Source organism: Pituophis catenifer, unplaced genomic scaffold, assembly GCF_029215685.1.
Source record: "Pituophis catenifer annectens isolate HBS135680 unplaced genomic scaffold, rPitCat1.0.hap2 SCAF_18, whole genome shotgun sequence".
Taxonomy (NCBI): Eukaryota; Metazoa; Chordata; class Lepidosauria; order Squamata; family Colubridae; genus Pituophis; species Pituophis catenifer.
Genome location: NW_027256898.1, coordinates 6,935,483 through 6,956,071, shown reverse-complemented (window position 1 = coordinate 6,956,071; position 20,589 = coordinate 6,935,483). Strand labels below are relative to the sequence as shown.

The window sequence follows — 20,589 nt, the reverse complement described above, 5'->3', positions numbered from 1 at the left end:
TTGGGTTCTGCTCTCCACCGGCCCAACTCAAGCGTTTCCTCGCCTCCCGTGTCCACCCGTCTCTAGTCCTCCTTGGCCAAAACATGGCAAGCATTCAAGACCTGCCCGATGACGTTTTGCTGGCGGTGTTGCGCCTGCTCCCCATCAACGAGCTGATCTGGAACTGCCGGCTGGTTTGTTCCCGTTGGCGAGATGTCCTGGACACCCCTTTCCTGTGGAAGCACAAGTACCAAGAGGAGGACGCCGACCTGAAGATGCCGAAGACCTTCTACATTTTCTGCCACTTGGAGAAGAACTTAATCAAGAACCCTTGTGGCGAAGGTGAGTCCCAACTGCAACCAGGGGGGGTTTGCAACAACCACCCTGGGGGGTGGGGGGGTTCTGAGATAGCTTTCGAAGACCAACGGAGGATGACAGGTCTGCTCTAGCAAAAGGCCATCCTGGTGGACGAAAAGCCCGAGTAACTGTCTTTCAAATGGACTTTCTGGTTTTTTCTTTGAAGGCGTTTCGCTTCTCACCCAAGAAGCTTCCTCAGCTCTGACTGGATGGTGGGGAACGGAAGGATTGATACTCCTTGCAGACAGCCGGTCATTGGCATCCTTTTATAGAGAGTCATTGAGGCCACTTGGAGGTTTTATCTGCGTCCTCAGCGTCACCCGAGTGATGCAAGTGGGTCTGGGAGCTTCTTGGAACGGCTGAAAGGACTGTGAGATACGATGATGTCATACCCTTCTAACAACCAGCTGTTTGCAAGGAGTATAAATCCTTCCATTCCCCCACCATTCAGCCAGAGCTGAAGAAGCTTCTTGGATGAGGAGCGAAATGTCTTCAAAGAAAAAAAAACAAACAAGGAAGTCGTGTTGCCTCTTGAAAAAAAACGTGACCTTGGATGACTGAGAATCTCCATAGATATGTCTTTCCTTCTTTGTCTCTCTCTTTCTACAGCTTGACAGTTGAGTCTGTAGGGCTGCGGGGGGAAAAAATTAACTTTTAAATAAAAGCAGCGGCCGTGCTAATAACAAATTATAGATCTTTTTACCATTGAGGATAGGCCTTTTTACATGTTGACCGGGGTCTTCTATCGCCCTGGGGACTGATATGAATTAAGAGACCCTTGTATAAATAATAAAGTTAATATTCATTCCAGCGGTGAAATCCAATTTTTTTTACTACCGTTTCTGTGGGTGTGGCTTGGTGGGTGAGGCAGGGGAAGGATACTGCAAAATCCCCATTCCCCTCCCCACTCCTGGGGGGGGGGGAAGGATATTGCAAAATCTCCATTCCCACCCCACTCTGGGGCCAGCCAGAGGTGGTATTTGCCGGTTCTCCGAACCACTCAAAAATTTCTGCTATCGGTTCTCCGAACTGCTCAAAATTTCCACTACCGGTTCTCCGAACTGCTCAAAATTTCTGCTACCGGTTCTCCAGAACCTGCTGGATTTCGCCTGATTCATTCTGTCTGTCTGGTCATTCCTCAAAAGCTGCCTAACTGCTGTACCGTTGTGATTGTTTTGACTCTTCTCCGTATGGATCCGATTTAGCAGGAAGGGTGAACGTAAATTGTGCGCTTTGTAAACTCAACCTCGGAGGTCAAATTCGCAGCTCATTCAACAAAGCAGCAACATTTAAGAAAATCCTTTTTAAAGAGAAATACAGATGTGCAGGGAGGGGCACGATGCTTCTCCTTTGACTTCCTGTGGCTTTTTTCACAGAAGGATTAGACTTCTGGGATACGGCCACGCCTTCCAACGGACAGTGGAAAGTTAAAGATATTTTTGAAAAAGACTCGGCAAAGCTGCAGGCCTGGGACTTCCTTCAGAGGAATATTTATATCAAAGATGAATGGATACCCTACCAAGAAGTTGAAAAATGTTTTGCTGCGTACAACGGGTGAGCGATTATCGTGACGCTTATTCTGACATTTAATTGACGGGGGGGGGAAGGGACGGACCCGTGGGAATTCGCGGCGTTCTGCAGGCAAGCTAATCTGCCTGCTCTCAAAACGATACAAAGGGGAGTTTCGCTTGATATGGATTTATTCCGTCGAGCCAGAATTTTGATTTTAAGATTAGTCCACAGAAATAGTTTTCCGAGCCGGAGGAGGAGGATTTGATTTAATTTAATTTAAATCGGGCGGTGTGGATTCTGCTCTATCCCAAATGGCTTGTGTGCTTTCTTCTGATTTTTTTCAGTTCATTAAACGCTACGGTTGAAAATAATTTCCCATGTCTTTTGCTCCTGTTCGGTGCTTAGGAACTGAAAAAGACCGGTCTCGCCCAATTAGACCCCCCCCAGTTCCCTCCACTCCAATGTATTCGAAGTCTCCTTAGACCCAGCTTCGGAGGCTCTCCAACCTCCAGAAGTGCAGGATTGTGTTTTTGAATTTGTGGTTAATTTCTCTGGTAGGCTCTGCACGAAATCTCAGCTCATCACGTTGAAGGATGAAGGTTACTGGGACCAGCTGATGGATGATGGGAGACCCACAATTGTGGTGAAGGATTGGTAAGGGCCAGAACATCAGCTCCTGGTTATAAGGGGAGCAGGAAACGTATGCAACCGGACGTTAAAAGTCTTGAGAGATACTATAAAAATATGGGCTTGAGGTAGCCTCCCTGCTTAGATCTGGACTGCAAGGCAGGCTCTGAAAAGCGTTACCTTCCTAAGGCAACAAACTGCTAGACCCAGGTTGAGCTCTAGATAGGGGTCCCCAACCTTTCGGAGCTCAGGGACCACTAAATTCATAATTTTAAATCCCGCGGACCACTAATATGATCTGCCTAACGACTGGCTGGGTGGGTGTCGGTAAGTGGTCATGTGACTGGGTGGGCGTGGCCAACTCGATGTCACTCACGTCAAGGGGCGTCTCGTCGGCCTCTACTCTCTGCTCCCCTCCCAGCCATCCTCCCTCCCAGTGGTTAGAATGCAGTATTGCAGGCTAACTCTGCCCAATGCCAACAGTTTGATCCTGACCGGCTGCAGGTTGACTCAACCTTCCATCTTTCCGAGGTCAGCAAAATGAGGACCCCAGATTGTTGGGGGCAAGAGGCTGACTCTGTAAACCGCTTAGAGAGGGCTGTAAAAGCACCGTGAAGTGATATATAAGTCTTAAGTGCTGTTGCTATTCCATAACCAAGTCAAATGGCAGGGGTTCGGAGACCAGGAACGCTGGTCAGTATTGGCAAAGGAGCTCTTCTCTGTTGTGTTGTTCTGTCTCCAAGCTGCTTCTCCTCCAGAAAGCTCTTGGCCAAAGCTTGCCTGGCCATCCTGAGACCAGGGTGTGCCGGGTTCAAACCTTGTCTCTCTCGCTTTCCCCCCACCCCAATAGGTTTTACAGCAGCTTCAACAGCCATTACAAATTGTGCGTGAAGCTGTTGTCCGAGGATTTCAAGGTCATCCGAGAGTATGACTCCGAGAACAAATACAAATACGACTCGTCCGAGGATTTCAAGGTCATCCGAGAGTATGACTCCGAGAACAAATACAAATACGACTCCGAATACAGTGATGAATGGCGTCAGGTAAGAGAAGGGGAATCTCCTGGAATGGCTGTCCTCCTTCCCACCCTGCGGTGAGGTTCGTCTCAAAGCCAACTCACCATGGCTCCCTCTCTTCTCTTCTCTTCTCTTCTCTTCTCTTCTCTTCTCTTCTCTTCTCTTCTCTCCCCTTCTCTCTTCTCCTTCTCTTTCCTTTCCTTCTCTTCTCTCTTTTCTCCTCTCCTCCCCTCCTACTCTTCTCTTCCTCTTCTTCTTTCCTTTCCTCCCCTTCTCCTTCCTCTCCTTTCCTTCTCCTCTTCTTTTCCCCTCCCCTACTTTTCTCCTCTCCCCTTCTCTTCTCCTTCTTTCCTCTCCTTCTCCTTCCTCCTCCTTCTCTTCTCTTTTCCCCTCCCCTCCTTCTCTTCTCTCCTCCCCTTCTCTTTCCTTTCCTCTCCTTCTCTCTTTTCCCCTCCCCTCCCACTCTTCTCTTCCTCTTCTCCTTCTTTCCTTTCCTCTCCTCCCCTTCTCCTTCCTCTCCTTTCCTTCTCTTCTCTTTTCCCCTCCCCTACTTCTCTCCTCTCCCCTTCTCTCTTCTCCTTCTCCTTCCTCTCCTCTCCTTCTCCTTCTCCTTCTTCTCTTCTCTCCTCTCTTTTCCCCTCCCCTCCCCTCCCTTCCTTCTCTTCTCTTCCTCTTCTCTTCGGCAGGTCTCACACGCTTTTCACAACATCCCTCCTGGAATCCGTCACATATTTTTCCAGCACCAAGGCCTGCATTTCAACTGGCAGCAGTCGAGCTGTGGCACCAAACTCATGAAGTGCTTGAAGATGGCCAAAGAGAGGGGGAAATCCCAAAGAATGAGGATTACCAAAACGAGCGTCACTGTCGGACCGTTTTCCCTAGACAAGACCATGTACCGCCGACACGGCCGAGACATTAGACACTGTCACTTCAACCAATGTCCCTGCCGGGGGAATTACATCCACTGGTCACTGGCGCCAAAGTGCAGATTGGGTGCCTGCCGCTGACCAGGTTCCAATGCTCTCCGCTCGTCTTTTAAGTCGCGTACGAAAAAGAGCAGACACAAAAACAGAGGTGCGTTCTTGCATACCTTTTCCTCCCTGCCAGAAAAGTTTGAAAGTCAAGTAGCGGTACCGGAAACAGAGCCGGAGCGAAGTGAAGCGGCCCAGAGGTCGTTATCTCCTTCACATTCCCCTCTGAAACAAGAGGCGTTTTTAAAAGAAAAGCACATCCAGAATCCAGACCGTACGACAGGATGGACTTTTATTGGGCACGGGGAAAAAAAATAATTAGGCTTACCCCAAAGCATTGAAACACACACACAAAAAAACCCGATTTGCGCAGTTTGCTCGCGTTGGGAAAACCACTGCCCTCCAAAGCTTTGGAACGCCTCACCATTACGTTTTGGTCTCCCTCCCCCCCGCCAAGTGCACAAGGAGTAAGAACCCAAGCAAAAATAGTAGGGAAACGGGTGGATGGATATTCTACCAGAGGTTGAATTCTGTTTTCCTTCCGAACGGATCTATTTTCTTCCACCGTCTCTGCAACTGTTGTAAACGTTGAATGTTAAGTATTTTATTGTCCCTTCATTTTCTGGGCTGTTATGACAACGGCCTGGATAATAAAATCTTCTGCGAGGCCTCTATTCGCGCCAGCTCATCGCTTCTACAACAATTGCCATTCCATGCAGTCTTAAAAAAAAATGTTTCTAATTGTGGCTTCACAAACTTCAACCGCAGCCTGGCTGGCCTATGTATTGGCCAGTCAGGTGAACTAATGGCCGATTCGTAAGGCATTCTTCATTTTCCCCACACCTGAAACAAGGTGATCTGGGGCCCAGAAATGGCTGGACTACATTACCTAGCCGTGTCTTAGAAGTTGTGTCTTGTAAAAGAAGCTTTCCTTTTGTTTTTCCCCCCTCCTCCACAACTCCCAAACTTTTGAGAAAAAGTTGTTTTCCTTCCACCCTCAAGCCAGAGTCCATCTTTACTCCCCATCGCTTCCGGGAAAGAGTCCCATGGGGATAGCAGAGCCTAGAGAGGGAGCCAGGGAAAGGGTTGGACACAGGTCTTCGGTTACCAGAAAGGGCACCTGGAGGAGAAGAGAGCAGTCATCAAGCAGTCAAAACAACCTGGCGGGGAGATCCTACAGAACTGGGACAGATTTACTTTTGATGTCCAACTGAGCTTTCCCTGGGGATTTGTGAGGAAGGTATGGAATAAGTGGGGAAAGGAGAGGGGAGGGGAGGGGGGAGGGGGAGGAGAGGAGAGGAGAGGAGAGGAGAGGAGAGGAGAGGAGAGGAGAGGAGAGGAGAGGAGAGGAGAGGAGAGGAGAGGAGAGGAGAGGAGAGGAAAGGAAAGGAAAGGAAAGGAAAGGAAAGGAAAGGAAAGGAAAGGAAAGGAAAGGAAAGGAAAGGAAAGGAAAGGAAAGGAAAGGAAAGGAAAATATAAGAAGGGAAGGAAAGGAAAATATAAGAAGGGAAAGGAAAGGAATGGAAAGGAAAAAGGAAAGGAAAGGAAAGGAAAGGAAAGGAAAGGAAAGAGGAAAGGAAAGGAAGAGGAAAGGAAAGGAAAGGAAAGGAAAGGAAGATAGAAGAAGGACAGAAAGGAAAGGAAAGGAAAATATAAGAAGGGAAGGGAAGGAAAATATAAGAAGGGAAGGTTAAAGGAAAGAAGGAAAGGAATGGAAAGTAAAAGAAAGGAAAGGAAGATAGAAGGAAAGGAAAGGAAAGGAAAGGAAAGGAAAGGAAAGGAAAGGAAAGGAAAGGAAAGGAAAGGAAAGGAAAGGAAAATATAAGAAGGGAAGGAAAGGAAAGAAGGAAAGGAAAGGATCAATCATCCCACTGTCAACTCATGAAGCTTGGCTAGGAGAGATGCAGCCGTGAAGGAAGGAAAGAAGGAAGGAAGGAAAGAGAGAGAAAGGGAAGGAAGGAGGAGGGAGGGGAAGGCAAGCAGGCAGGCTAGAAGGCTATACGAGATGAGGAAAAGAATTTTTTTTTAAATTCCAAGGGTTTTTTGGCACTCAAAGTGCTTTTGGCTCTCCAACAGTGAAAAAGAAGTAAAATATCTTCCCTTGTGCCCCAGGTCACGAACCATGGGATTTGTTATGACATGACATGACAAATGACAGAGAGATGGCTTGAACGCAGAGACTCCGCAGCAAGGCTGACTGATTAGAAGCTTCCTCTCAAACGAGAGGCGGCAATCTCTTCTTTCGCCCTACCGACGAGTAAAAGTCCAGGGGGAAGCTGGATTCACTTAACCACCAGGGCTACCAACTTATCCGCTGCAGCGATTCACCACTTTTAACAACTGTGGCAAGACAGGTCGTAAAACGGGTCAAAGCTCACTTGAACAAATGTCTCAACTTTAACCACAGACACTTCGGGCTCCATTGTGGTCGTAAGAGCCGAGGATTACTTGTAAACGGAGTGACGGAGTTGGAAGGGACCTTGGAGGTCTTCTAGTCCAACCTCCTGCTTGAGCTGGAGATCTTATGCCCATGACGGCGAACCTATGGCACGCGTGACACAGGTGGCACGTGTAGCCATATCGGTGGGCACAGCGAGCTCAGTTCTGGCGGGACTGGGAGTCGGCAAACGGGCCGTTTCTGGCCTCCAGAGGGCCTCCGGGGGTGGGGGGTGGGGAAGGCCAGTTTTGCCCTCCCCAGGCTCCTAGAAAGGCTCTGGAGCCTGGGGAGAGAGAAAAAATGGGCCTACCGGGCCATCGCATACCAGGAGCAGGGGGGAAACGGGGTGTGTGTGTGTCACACGTGCATGCACGGGGGCGGGGCGCATAGAATTATGGGTGTGGGCACGCGTGCACACTACCCCTCCTCCCCCCCTCCTGGCATACGATTGCAAAAAGGTTAGCCATCCCTGTCTTATGCTATCCGTAACAGTGGCCAATTCGGTTCTCTTCAGTGAGCCAGCCACAAAGCCCTTTCCCAGGCTGGGCTGAAAAGTCCCGTTTCCCACTCACACACACACACACACACACACACACACTCACCATCCGATGTAGCACTGGCAAAGGTTCTCGTGGGAAGTGGCCTGCTTAATGAGCAGCTCCACCTGGGTGGCCACGTCCAGGGTTTCGTCGTGGGAGAAATCTCGGCCTTGGCAAGGAAGAACAAGTGGGGGGTGAGGTTAGAGGACATGGCGCTTTCTCGGCAAGACAGGGATTGTAACCAACACAAAGACTAACCAATAGAACTATTTCATCAAGGTTTTCTGGACGAAGGATTTTTCGCGCTTGCTGGATGTGAGGGCTTAGAATTCAACCTTTGCCATCAAGTCCTGACTGGCTCCCTCATTTTCTCTTCTGATCTTTACATCACCTAAGTGCAACTATTTCTGCCTTCTCTCAGCGGAGCTGGCAGCAGACTCAGACAGTGAGGAGGTTGGGGAGGAACGTGGGCCAGTCCTGGAGTCTGGGGAAGGCTCTGATGAGGGCTCTGCGTCGGAGGCAGAGAGGGGGCCAGGGCCGTCTGATAGTTGTCAGCTGCCTTCGGAGTCGGGCATCAGTGAGGCAGACGAACAGCTGGAGCCTGTTCCCAGTGTGCGCATGCGCAGAGTTGCCAGACGAAGGGAACAGCTAAAGAACAAGGGTCGACTCAGGAGTAAAGCCACAGGTAGAAGATGAATGGCCCCTCCCGGAGGGAATAAAAGAGGAGCGAAAGGGGAGTGGAGTTTGCAGGAGACAATTCATTCGCCTAATTGGTTTGTGACTCTCCGAGACTCCTGGCCAAGTTTTGAAGATATCGGCCTGGCAGTTCTCCAAGCCAGATAAGGTCTGTGACTTGTAAATTCTCCCTTGAAAGACTTTGCTGAGTGTGAATGAGAGGAATTCACAGTAACTTAATAAATATGGGATTTTTGTCGGGATAAGGAGTCTTCTTCGTGGTTTGGGAACACCTAGGTCACAACACTCTGCTCCACTTTTCACTATTATCCCCCTGGACGATAGGTAAAGATTTCAAATTCTTTGTGACAGGGCGGGTCCTGTATACAAGCCGATGCACAGGTTGGTTACTCACCTGTGAGTTTATCCCGGACTCTGTTGATAATCTGAATGGCTTTCTTGTTTAGGGCTTCTGGTTTCACAAGGCCATCCCCAACTAAAAAGAAAGAAAAAAAGTAAGCCATTGTTAAATTGTATTTGTAGTTACCATCTGTAGTTACCATATTTTTTGGAGTATAAGACGCACCTTAGTTTTTGGGGAGGAAAATAAGAAAAAAGTTGATTTTTTGGGTGGATCGGCCTCCCGGAATACCCCAATCAGCTGTTCCCAGCATTGAATTTTAGCAACAGGTTCCTTGGTTGTGAGCTCTGTGCCTTGCTTTTTTTTCTGCCACTGAAATTTCTGAAACACTGTTTCAGACAAAACTTTCTTTTCTGCCTCTGAAAGCCTCCAAAACAACTTCAGAAAAAAAAGCCTCTGAAGCTCTGTTTGGAGGCTTTTTTTTCTGAAGCTTCATTTGGAGGCTTCTTTTCTGAAGCTCCGTTTGGAGGCTTCGTTTCTGAAGCTTCGTTTCTGATGCTTTTTTTCAGCCCTCTGAAACCTCCGTTTGAGAAGCTGAGCGGGGCTACATTCGGAGTATAAGACGCACCCAGATTTTCACCCTCTTTTTTGGGGGGAAAAAGGTGCGTCTTATACTCTGAAAAATACGGTACTTATTTACATCCTGACTAGACTCCTTAAAAGTCATTTTCTGGATTCTGATTAAAGGGGGAAATGATCAGTGGTGGGTTTCACATTTTGTGCTACTGGTTCACCGGGTGCCCACACCTTCTGCGCCTGCACCGTGTTCCACGCATGTGCTTTGCACGCACGCATGTCTTCTGCGCATGCGCCCGGCCTCAAAACCGTGTCTAAATAGGACAGCATAGAGCCGGGGTGGGTGGGAAGGCCCAACCATGATCTATGCTACCAATTTTCCCGAAACGGCTGAATACCACCTCTGGAAATGATCCTATCCATAACAGGCTCCTCGGTCCAGTTCTGAACACCCCAACCTTGTATATTAACGAAGCAAAGAGGAACCAGATAATTTTTTTTGAAAGACAAGATTGGGGGTCCTTGAGGCTTTTGAATTGTAGGCCAAAGGGGATGGGGAGGGAGTTTTGTGATTGTAACCACAACAACATTGTTTCTTCTCACAACTTCAGTTTACCTCACAGGAACTGCAACAGTAAATTGAGGACAGAATAAGATACTTTTATATGCAAAGATGGAATGAGGAACCTGCCACCATGAAACGTTGTGACGGCCCTTCGTGCAGAACAACTTTATAAAGGGGTAATCGAGCCGCTTATGAATGTGATCACTCATCTTATTATTAAAAGTTTTGTGTTGTACATTTTGAAGCAGAACATTCATTTTAGAGGCATCAAGCTGTAAAAAAAAAAATGTCTGGAGCCCGAAGAGGAAAAAAATAGGCCCTCTGACTTACTGAAGGAATGGATAGATTCAGGCACTGTTGTTCCAGCTTTCTTGTGGGCCGTTTCACCCAGTTCCACGCTGTCCAACATTTCTTTAAAAAGGAGGAAAGCGGTTAGATTAAGACAAAATATTCTGCTCCTGACTTTCTCCTGGATTCAAGCAGGCAAAGAGATATAGGCTGCTTGGGAGAGAGAGAGAGAGAGAACTTAAGTACCATGTTTTCCCCAAAATAAGACCCTATCTTATATTTTTTTTGGACCCTGAAATAAGTGCTTGGCCTTATTTTTGGGGAGGTCTTATTATTTTGGGGCGCGTGGAGCAAGATGGGGCCCCTCTTGCCGTCTTACCTGATTTCCAGCTCTGCGTTTAAATATTTTCAGGGAGGGCTTATTTTAGCGCATGTGCTCCAAAGCCCGATTGGGCTTATTATCAGGGGATGTCTTATTTTCGGGGAAACAGGGTATTTAGTCACTGTGTTCCAAGATGGTAAAAGACAGGGGGAATTTAGGGTATTTAGGGGGACGTGGTGGTTCAGTGGCTAAGATGCTGAGCTTGTCGATCGAAAGGTCGGCAGTTCAGCGGTTCGAATCCTGAGCCCTGCATAATGGGGTGAGCTCCCGTGACTTGTCCCAGCTTCTGCCAACCTAGCAGTTCGAAAGCCCGTAAAAAAATGCAAGTAGAAAAAATAGGGACCCCCTTTGGTGGGAAGGGAACAGTGTTCTGTGTGCCTTTGGCATTGAGTCATGCCGGCCACATGACCACGGAGATGTCTTCGGACAGCGCTGGCTCTTTGGCTTTGAAACAGAGATGAGCACCGCCCCCTAGAGTTGGGAACGACTAGCACATATGTGTGAGGGGAACCTTTACCTTTCTAGGGGGAATAATGAGATGTGGTCTAACCCCCTGAGAAAGCCTTCATGGGGCTCCAAGGGCCTGCCCTCCCTTCCCCTTCCAACGGAGAGGAAAAGGTCAAGGGGTCAAAAGAAGAGCTTTGCAAAGAAATGTTGGCTCGTTCGTTCATGCTTCCCTCTTGCCAAAGCTTAATCCAAATCAGAGAAAGGAGAGGTAACTCAAATATTGTGCCCATTCAACGCAACGTAGAGAAAAACAGAGGACACGATGGTCCCTGCTCACCGACAGACTGGCCAGCAGAGTACGAATCTGTCCGGGTCCGAGAGCGCTTATTACCTTTGGTGTTTGCTGCAAAGAAAAAAAGAAACTGGGGTCATTCCAGGTTTCCTTCCCCCACGCCCCCCATGACAGGAGCATGGAAAAACAACATCTCTTCTTGTAAGACTCAACTACTGTGTTTCCCAGAAAATAAGACCTTGTCTTATATTTTTTGAACCCCCGAAATAAGCGCTTGGCCTTATTTTCGGGGAGGTCTTATTATTTTGGGGCGTGTGGAGCAAGACGGGGCTCCCCTTGCCATCTTACCTGATTTCCAGCTCTGTCTCCCTAACCCTAACCAGAGGAAATGGTGGGTACCGGCTGCGCATGAAGTTAAATATTTTCAGGGTTTATTTTCGGGGAGGGTTTATTTTCAGGGAAGGATTTACTTTCGGGGAGGGTTTACTTTCAGGGGAGCTCTTATTTTTGGGGAAACACGGTAGTTCTGAAGTGGAGGACTTATGTAAATCCTAAGAAGCTTTTGTTTCTTTTACCTAACCACCCCACGTACAGGTAGTCCTCGACTTATAACAGTCCAGTTCGTGACCATTCAGAGTTACGACGACACTGAAAACAGCAACTTAGGACCATTTTTCACACTTGTGACCTTATGGTCACCTGATTCACATTCGGATGCTTGACAACTGACTCGCATTTATGACGCTTGCAGTGTCGTGGGGTCATGTGATGCCCTTTTACGACCGTCAGACAAGCAAAGTCAATGGGGGAAGCCAGATTCCCTGAACAACCGTGCGACTAATTTTGACAACTGCCATGATTCACTTAACAATTTGTAGCAAGAAAGGTTGTAAAATGGGGCCAAACTCACTTAGCAAATTTCTCACCTAGCGACATCAACTTTGGGCTCAATTGTGGGCATACGTTGAGGACTACCTGTCATTAAACAACAACCTAAATTAGGCATTGTTAAGAGGACGGCTGTGTTAGTTCTATGCTAGCCAAAACCAGGGATCGGGTAACCCCCTTTTCCAATGAACAGAATTGATTAGAAAGCAGAAGTTTCCCTAAGCTACGGCTCAGACGGGCACCTGACAAGTGAGCTACAACTCACAAAAACGTATGCTTTTTTAAAAAATGGGTGAGTCAGGTAACTTGCAGTCAGACTCTTGATTTTTAGACTAATCTGTATTCTAGGCCAGTGATGACGAACCTTTTTGGCACCAAGTGCCCAAACTGGAACACGTGTGCATGTGTGTGCATGTGCACGCACTGGAGCGCTGGAAACCCAAAGATGAGCTGACCGCCACCTCATCTTTGGGTTTCCCGCACGAGAATGCGCGCTGGCCAGCTGGTCGTCGTGCACGCCGGATCACCGGAAACCCAAAAACCAGCTGGCTGGCGTGCACATGCCTGTTTTTTGGGCTGTTTCCAGGCCGTTTTTCGGCCTGAAAAACTGCCCCAAAAGTGGCTTTTTGGCCAGTTTTAAATGTTTTCCGGCACTCTGGCGTCTATGAAGACCGGCTGGCTGGCATGCATGTGCATGCTGGAAACCAAAAGAGCAGCTGGTGACGGCACGCATGCCCACAGAGTAGGATCTGCGTGCCACCTCTGGCATACGTGCCATTGGTTCGCCATCACGGTTCTAGGCTGATTTGGGGGCTACCGCCTGGGAGAGAAAAGCGGTTCAGGTGTGCTGGGTCCTCCAGCCACAATCTTTTCACTTCCGGCCAACCTACTGTCCATCAGCCTCCAGTTGAGCAAGGGGTCGTATACGAAGGCTTCCAATACGGCCATGACGCTGTCTTTGTGCTCTCGTAAGACTTCCATCACGGTGTGGCAGGTGATCCGGTAGTTTCCATCTAAGCCAGTGACCTAGGTGGGGAAAGGGGGAAAAAAAAGGGGGGGGGGCGGGAGGAAATGTCAGTGGAGATTCTCAAGTCATCCAGGGACTGGTTGTCCCAAAGGTGCTTTTTTTTCCAAGAGGCAACTGGACTTTCTGGGTTTTTTTTCTTTGAAGATTTTTCACTTCTCATCCAAGAAATGGAAACTTCGGAGCAGAAGAAGCTTCTTAGGTGAGAAGCGAAACGTCTTCAAAGAAAATCCAGTTGCCTCTTGAAAAAACACCTTTGGGAAAAGGAGGGTGGGTGGGAAGAGTCAGCAAAGGGGTCTGACTCACAAAACCTCCAAGACATAGAATCTATCAGAGTTTCTTGCCAAAATCAAATCCAGAAGCACACACGGATCACTGATTCGGCTGAATTCAATAATTTCTTTATATACATAATAACAGGTGAGGTATTTACAATACCAATAGTTGATTCTTCAACGTGGTAGAAGTTACAGGCAGAACACAAGGCAGGAGAGAACAGTTAGTTTCATTTCAGCAGAGCAGACAAGTTCACACTCTGGTTTCAGTTTCGTTTCTCTGCCCAGACTCAGAAGCTGCAGAATAAGAATACGCCCTGGTTCCAGTCTATCTCAGCTCCCAATTGGCTGATTTAGTTGCTATGCCTATTCCTTGGCTGACCTTGTTACCATGTCTCTGCCATTTCATGAATAATCTGACAGAATTCAAGGTGTGGAAGGCCAGGAAGGCTCTGTTGGCATCCTGGTGGGCTTTTCAAAAGCTGTGCGGGGCCTAGTTTGATGTAGGTGGGACGTCCCTCTTCTGACGGGCCAAACTTGAGAAACCAATCCGGTACGTAAATAGGACTTCTGGTCCGTTACTAACCAGAAATAATGGTGGTGTTAAGTCCAAGGCAACAGCTTCCTGGAGGGAGTGTCCAGAATACCTTATGATGATGTGTGTGGGTGGGGGGGGGGAAGGGGGGAAGCAATGCAATCCCATCAAAATAGTGGGGGATGGAGCACACTTTGAGCCTCCAGTTTCAAAAACATTTTTAGGATAGGATGGTTTCTGAAATGCCGGGTCAGTTCACAGGGAGCAGCAGCCAAGGAAGGGAAGGACGAGAAGTGTGGGGGAGGCAAAATAGTGCCTGGTTCTGTCCTAGGAAATAGTTTCAAATGATGTAGGACAGGGGTGTCAAACTTGATTTCATTGAGGGCAGCATTAGGGTTGTGTTTGACCCAATAGTGGATTTCAATTTTGGTTGATACTGGTTTGCTTGCGGGCGTGTGCGTGCTCACACGCGCGCACGACGCTTCTGCGCATATGCAGAGACATCCGGGCGGGTGGGCAGAGCTTCCTGCCACCACCTCTACTGGCTCGTCTGAACCGGGGCGAACTGGTAGCAACCCACCACTGGTTTCACCTCAGGGGGGCAGGGTGGGTGTGGCCAGCTCAACCTCATTCGTGTCGGGGTGCCTGTGGTGGCCCGAGCACTCTGCCAGCGAAAACGGGCTCCCGAGCTCCGTTTTCGGCTGCAATGGCCTCCTGCAACCCTCTGCCAACAAAAACGGAGGTCGGGAGAGCCATTTTTCGCTGGCAGAGGCACCGTGGGCCAGATCTAAGCACCCTGCAGGCTGGATTCGGCTCCCGGGCTTGAGTTTGACACCCCTGTTGTAGGATCTGGCTTACCTCCATGGCGTTGGTCAACATCCGGGTTAGCCTGAAAGGGATCTTCTCAGGGAATTTCTCTCGGGTCATCGCCACCTAAAATCCAGGCAAACAAATGAAGAGAGGCTTCCAAATAGGGAAAGGTGAGTGCTGAAAGGTATCAAAGCAGGGAAGGATTGTGGTTCGGGTTCCTGAGGCTTTAATTTAAGTTGCCCAAACTGATTTCAGGGCCATGGTAGTGGGGAGCAAAAGGACGGCAGAACGGTTGCTGGAAATGAGTATGTCTAGTTTAATGAAAAGAAGGACTATGGGTGACATGATAGCAGCATTACAATATCTCAGGGGCTGCCCCAAAGAAGAGGGAGTCAAGCTCTTCTCCAAAACACCAGACAAGAAGCAATGGGTGAAAACTAATCCAAGGAGAGAAGCAATTTAGAACTAAGGAGAAATTTCCTGACAGTGAGAACAATCAATCAATTGGTGGAACAACTTGCCTCCAGAAGTTGTGAATGCTCCAACACTGGAAGTTTTTAAGAAGAGGTTGGATAACCCTTTGTCTGAAGTGGTGTAGGGTTTCCTGCCTGAGCAGGGGGTTGGACTAGAGGACCTCCAAGGTCCCTTCCAACTCTGCTATTCTGTTCTGTTCTGCCTAATCTTCTATTCAATGCCTTTCCTGATCTTCATTCCTCTTTGGGGTCAGCTCCTATTTTCCCAAAGCAGAAAACCCTGAAGGACCCACGTTTAAGTTAACGCTAAAAGAGAGCGATCAGGTCTCTCTCTGTGTGTCTTGTTGCTGCGGCCCCGAGTGGATATGAAATAAGGAGTGATTTTTTTCTTTCTTTGTCTTTATCTTAACTGAGTGCTTCATTTTCTAAAAAGCAAATCCCACCACCTTACCTCGAAGCAATCTCCAAAGTCGATGTGCAGGATTTTGCCACTCAGTCGGTCCAGCATAAGGTTGGAGGGATGCCTGTTTGAAGGAACAACACTATTTACTGGACAATTGGTGGCAGGAACTCAGGATGTCGCATCCTATACTTAACCCTCCTCGCCCCCTGCCCCCCAAACTATTAAATAAAGCATAATTCTGCTCGGCTCAGTTCTTTGATTCCCTTTTCTTTCCAAACTTTAGTTCATATTTATCTATGGGCACTGCATAAAGGTAAAGGTTCCCCTCGCACATTTGTGATAGTCGTTCCTGACTCTAGGGGGCGGTGCTCATCTCCCTTTCAAAGCCGAAGAGCCAGCACTGTCCGAAGACGTCTCTGTGGTCATGTGGCCGGTGTAACTCAACGCCAAAGGAGCACGGAACGCTGTTACCTTCCCACCAAAGGGGGTCCCTATTTTTTCTACTTGCATTTTTTTTTTACGTGCTTTCGAACTGCTAGGTTGGCAGAAGCTGGGAGCTCACCCCGTTACACGGCGCTAGGGATTCGAACCGCTGAACTGCCAACCTTTCGATCGACAAGCTCAGCGTCTTAGCCACCACATCCCTTTTTATGTTTATAGATGTTTACTGGACCACAATCTTTCCTTGGAATGAAGCATCTTATCATACCTATGGAGATTCTCAGTCATCCAGGTCATGGTTGTCCCAAAGACAACCATTTTTTTCAAGAGGCAATTGGACTTTCTATTTTTTTTCTTTGAAGACATTTTGCTTCTCATCCAAGAAGCTTCTTCAGCTCTGACCGGATGGCAGGGGGGAACGGAAGGATTTATATTCCTTGCAGACAGCTGATCATCTGCATCCTTTTGGACGGTCATTGAGGCCACCTGGAGGTTTTATCTCTGTCCTCAGGGTCACCCCGTTACGCGGCACTAGGAATTCGAACCGCCGAACTGCCAACTTTTCAATTGACAAGCACGGCATCTTAGTCACTGAGCCACCACGTCCCTATGGGCACTGCATTACAATTCAGCAAATTGGCTTGCATCTCTCTTATTAATTATGCTTTATTGTCATCTGATGTCTATGAACAGAGCAGGGATTGTAAATGTAAATTTTAAGAGAGAGAAAATTTGTATATTCTCTCTTTTCGTTTTTGTTTGTTAATATTTTTAAATTCAATAAAGTTTGTTTTTAAATTGAAAAAAAAAAAAAGAACGGTCGGCAGTTTGGCGGTTCGAATCCCTAGCACAGGTCTCCTGTGTGAGCAGGGGGTTGGACTACATGACCTCCAAGGTCCCTTCCAATTCTGTTACATTTTTTTTTTTTTTTTTGAAATAGGTTTAGTTTCACTTGCCTGTCGCCAAGACCTAAAATGTAGCCAACCATCGACATCACAGCTAACGAACGAGTGTAATTCGTTCTTCGGTCAAACCACACCTACGGAGAAAGAGGAAATCCAAAAGCGGGTGATTTATGCCCAATTGGGACGTATTTTCTTTGTTCTTTTAGAAAAGAACGTGGAACAGCAGCTCCTTCCGCTCTTAACACAAGATATTTGAAAATGGGATGTAACCACCGAGTGGGTCGTTTTATCCGTGTGACAATTTATCCATGTTTTTGTTCTGGTAGACTAAGAAACATTTTCAGGGTTCGTAAGAAGGACCAGGAACGGGCCTCAGCTGTACCTCTGAGCTGGGACTCTTCAGCCACAGAAGCTTGGCCAAGTCATCACCGGCTGTATTGTTGACCGCGTGTTCAAACACTTCCACCTTTTGCATTAGGGTGAGATGATCGTAATCAGGAGCCATCTAAGAATAATTAGATTAATGACATCCATTAGCCGTTGATGTTTTTTTTTTTCAGGGAGGAGAAAAAAAAAATTCAAACAGGTAGGAAAGAAACGCAGGAACCGTTCTGAGCACTGAGTGTGACCGCTGCTCCAGAGAGCAAAATGAACGGCATTATGTCTATGGAAATTCTCGGTCATTCAGGTCATGTTTTTTTTTTCAAGAGGCAACTGGATTTTCTGGTTTTTTTTCTTTCTTTCTTTTTTTTTTAATAAAAGTTTTTTTTAATTTTATAGACAAACAAACATACAATACATAATCAACCATTCAGTGAATCATCTGGGTGCATCTTTTGTGTCTTTTTCTTACTCCTCCAATATTTATCTTATCTCGATATTTTCATTACATTTATTGTAACATTGCTCCCACATTTCTTGTTTTCCTATTAATCCATTTATCTATCTTCTCTTCGCTCATCTTTTTGCAATATTTCCCTATATATAAATCTCTTCTCTAGCCAATAATAAAATTGCCCCCATATCTTATAATATTCCGATTCCTCTCTTTCTTTCATTTGTAAAGTCAATCTATTCATTTCTGCACAATCCAATATTTTCTTAATTACTTCTCCCTCTGTAGGGAATTTCTCTGCTCTCCATCTTTGTGCAAATACTATCCTCACTGCACTTATTACATGTGTAATCAAATATATATTTTCCTTACTAATTTTCTCTGGTAGGATACCCAATAGGAACAGCTCTGGTTTTAAATCGATATGTTGTTGTAGTATTTCTTCTAACCATGTTTTAATTTTGATCCAATAATTTCTCGCTTCTGGCCATGTCCACCACATATGATAATAAGATCCTGGTATCTGATGACATTTCCAACACTTAGCTGATTTATCTTGAAACGTTTTTGCCAATTTTTCAGGTGGCATATTCAGGTTTTTTTTTCTTTGAAGATGCTTCGCTTCTCATCCAAGAAGCTTCTTCAGCTCTGACTGGTTGGTGGGAAATGGAAGGATTCAGCAGTCCATCTTCATTTAAAAGACAAAAGCCACTCTTTTGAAGACTGAAAAGTCCACGTTTTGGATAGAGATTGGTTTGAAAGAACAGCCCTCTCTCAACAGAGGGGGGAGGATACAACATCCTCTATCTCCAGTCTACAACACGGTCCTCTCAGCAGTTCCAAGAAGGCTCCACACCCATTTGTACTACTCTAGTGACCCAGAGGACACAGATAAAGTGTGTCCAAGTGGCCTCAACAACTCTCTTAAAAAGGATGCAAATGACCAGCTGCCTGCAGGGAATATAAATCCTTCCATTATTCCCCATCATCCAGTCAAGAGCTGAAGAAGCTTCTTGGATGAGAAGCGAAACGTCTTCAAAGAAAAACCAGAAAGTCTTCAAAAAGCACCTTTGGGAGAACTGCATATGGCTACCAAGCCGTGTTTCCTCAGGGACAGAACACATGAACTGCAAAACTCTGAAGATTGAACAGGTGGCAGGAGCTCACCCTCAGCATGATGCGATGCTCAATGTTGAGCAGAATCTTCTTCTTCTCCCGGTAGTCTCGAATCAGAGCGTGCAGGGTGTCGCAGTGAGGCACCCAGCCTATAAGCCCGGAGTTGGTGGACAGAGGGATCACCGCGTAGCGCTGGATGCTAGAGGAGGAGAAAGGACGAGGAGAATACGTGTTGAAAAGGCTGGGATTTGTGCTCACGGACAAATGGGATTTAAAAAATGTGCTTGCAGACAGTACACGCTGTCCTAATGAATTTGCACAATCTGTTGGCTTAGCTGGAGCAGCCTGTAATCATGGCCGAATTGGGCGTCACACAAAGACTCTACTGTTATGGCCTGCCAGCAGCGGAGCTGGCGGCAGACTTGGACAGTGAGGAGGTTGGGGAGGAACATGGGCCAGTCCTGGAGTCTGGGGAAGGCTCGGATGAGGGCTCTGCGTCGGAGGCAGAGAGAGGGCCAGGGCCTCTGACAGTTATCAGCTGCCTTTGGAGTCAGACATCAGTGGGGCAGAAGAACAGCTGGAGCCTGTTCCCAGTGTGAGCTGCCAGGAGAAGGGAACAGCTAAAGAACAAGGGTCGACTCAGGAGTAAGGCCACAGGTGGAAGGTGAATGGCCCCTCCCATAGGGAATAAAGAGGAGTGAAAGGAGAGTGGAGTTTGCAGGAGACAATTAGTTCAATTCATTAGTGTGAAATTCTGTTCGTGACTCTCAGAGACTCCTTGCCAACTATTTTCTTGTACAGCATTGCGTTTGGAAAATATCGGCGTGGCAGCTCTCCAAGCCTGATAAGGTCTGTGGTTGTAAATTCACCCTGGCAGGACTGTTTGCCGGGACTTTGCTGGATGTGAATGAGAGGAATTCACATTAGCTTAATAAAAAGGGGTTTTGTTGGGACAAGGAGTCTGCTTCGTGCTTTTGGGAAGCCTAGGTCAAAACACCTGCTGGCATTGGCAACTTCATGCTACTTCCTCCCATTTCTTAAAATGGGATTACCCTGTTTCCCCCCAAATAAGACATCCCTGATAATAAGCCCAATCGGGCTTTTGAGCACATGGCAATAAGGCCAAGAACTTATTTCAGGGTTTAAAAAAATATAAAACAGGGTCTTATTTTCGGGGAAACACGGTACTAACTATTGCAGCATTCAAAAAAGCATCTAGTAAAGTTATGGCAACTCCACCAAAGGCCTCTTCTCTCTCTTACAACACCTCCATATTCTGCTTCTATATTCCACTTTATCGTTCCACCAAACTGATGCATTTGTAGTTTCTCCCTTGTGTGCCGAAGGAGACCTTGCCACCCATCCTTTCTAACAAGCCATTTATGCTGGCTGGGATGAAGGCAGAGGAGGCACCTGAGGTTTTTACGGAGGGACGTGGGATCGTTGGCGAGGAGAGTGTTCACAAGGCCAAAGAGCTGCATTACTCTTTCGTCCTGGCGAAGATCCTCGTGTCCTTTCAGAAGAAACACAAACTCGTGCCCGTTGCTTCCTGTAAAAGAGAGGAAAAGATCTCTTGAGGTGTGTGAAACTGATGACGCCAAGAAAGGACTTGTAATCCGAGGCAAATCAGAAGGTGTAGTATTATGTTGCTTTAGTGGCGCAGTGGTTAGAATGCAGTGGTTAGAATGCAGTACTGCAGGCTACCTCGGCTGACTGCCGGCTGCCAGCAGTTCAAGTCTCACCGGCTCAAGGTTGACTCAAACTTTCATCCTTCCAAGGTCAGTAAAATGAAGACCCAGATTGTTGGGGGCAAAAGGCTGACACTGTGAACCATTTAGAGAGGGCAGTAAAGCACTATGA

General features: G+C 47.2%; 2 protein-coding genes across 2 annotated transcripts in view; one reads left to right on the top strand and one right to left on the bottom strand.

Moving 5' to 3' along the window:
- Positions 1 to 49: 49 nt before the first annotated feature.
- Positions 50 to 4,669, top strand: LOC139326099 (F-box only protein 44-like). The gene is made up of 6 exons (XM_070956222.1): positions 50 to 321; positions 1,713 to 1,890; positions 2,407 to 2,502; positions 3,326 to 3,389; positions 3,450 to 3,518; positions 4,178 to 4,669. Exons 1-6 carry the CDS (start codon positions 84 to 86, stop codon positions 4,496 to 4,498), a joined length of 966 nt encoding a protein of 321 aa, XP_070812323.1. The 5' UTR covers positions 50 to 83; the 3' UTR covers positions 4,499 to 4,669.
- A 427-nt stretch (positions 4,670 to 5,096) lies between these two features.
- The window catches only part of MTOR (mechanistic target of rapamycin kinase), an 88,129-nt gene continuing 72,636 nt past the window's right edge, over positions 5,097 to 20,589 (bottom strand). The window contains exons 48-59 of the mRNA XM_070956221.1: positions 20,143 to 20,278; positions 18,781 to 18,928; positions 17,161 to 17,283; positions 16,830 to 16,912; positions 15,481 to 15,553; positions 14,605 to 14,679; positions 12,803 to 12,938; positions 11,070 to 11,135; positions 9,946 to 10,026; positions 8,529 to 8,609; positions 7,502 to 7,607; positions 5,097 to 5,582 (exon numbers count right to left, since the gene is read on the bottom strand). Coding sequence (XP_070812322.1) covers positions 5,567 to 5,582; positions 7,502 to 7,607; positions 8,529 to 8,609; positions 9,946 to 10,026; positions 11,070 to 11,135; positions 12,803 to 12,938; positions 14,605 to 14,679; positions 15,481 to 15,553; positions 16,830 to 16,912; positions 17,161 to 17,283; positions 18,781 to 18,928; positions 20,143 to 20,278 — 1,124 coding nt within the window. The 3' untranslated portion in view covers positions 5,097 to 5,566. The remainder of the gene's footprint in view (positions 5,583 to 7,501; positions 7,608 to 8,528; positions 8,610 to 9,945; positions 10,027 to 11,069; positions 11,136 to 12,802; positions 12,939 to 14,604; positions 14,680 to 15,480; positions 15,554 to 16,829; positions 16,913 to 17,160; positions 17,284 to 18,780; positions 18,929 to 20,142; positions 20,279 to 20,589) is intronic.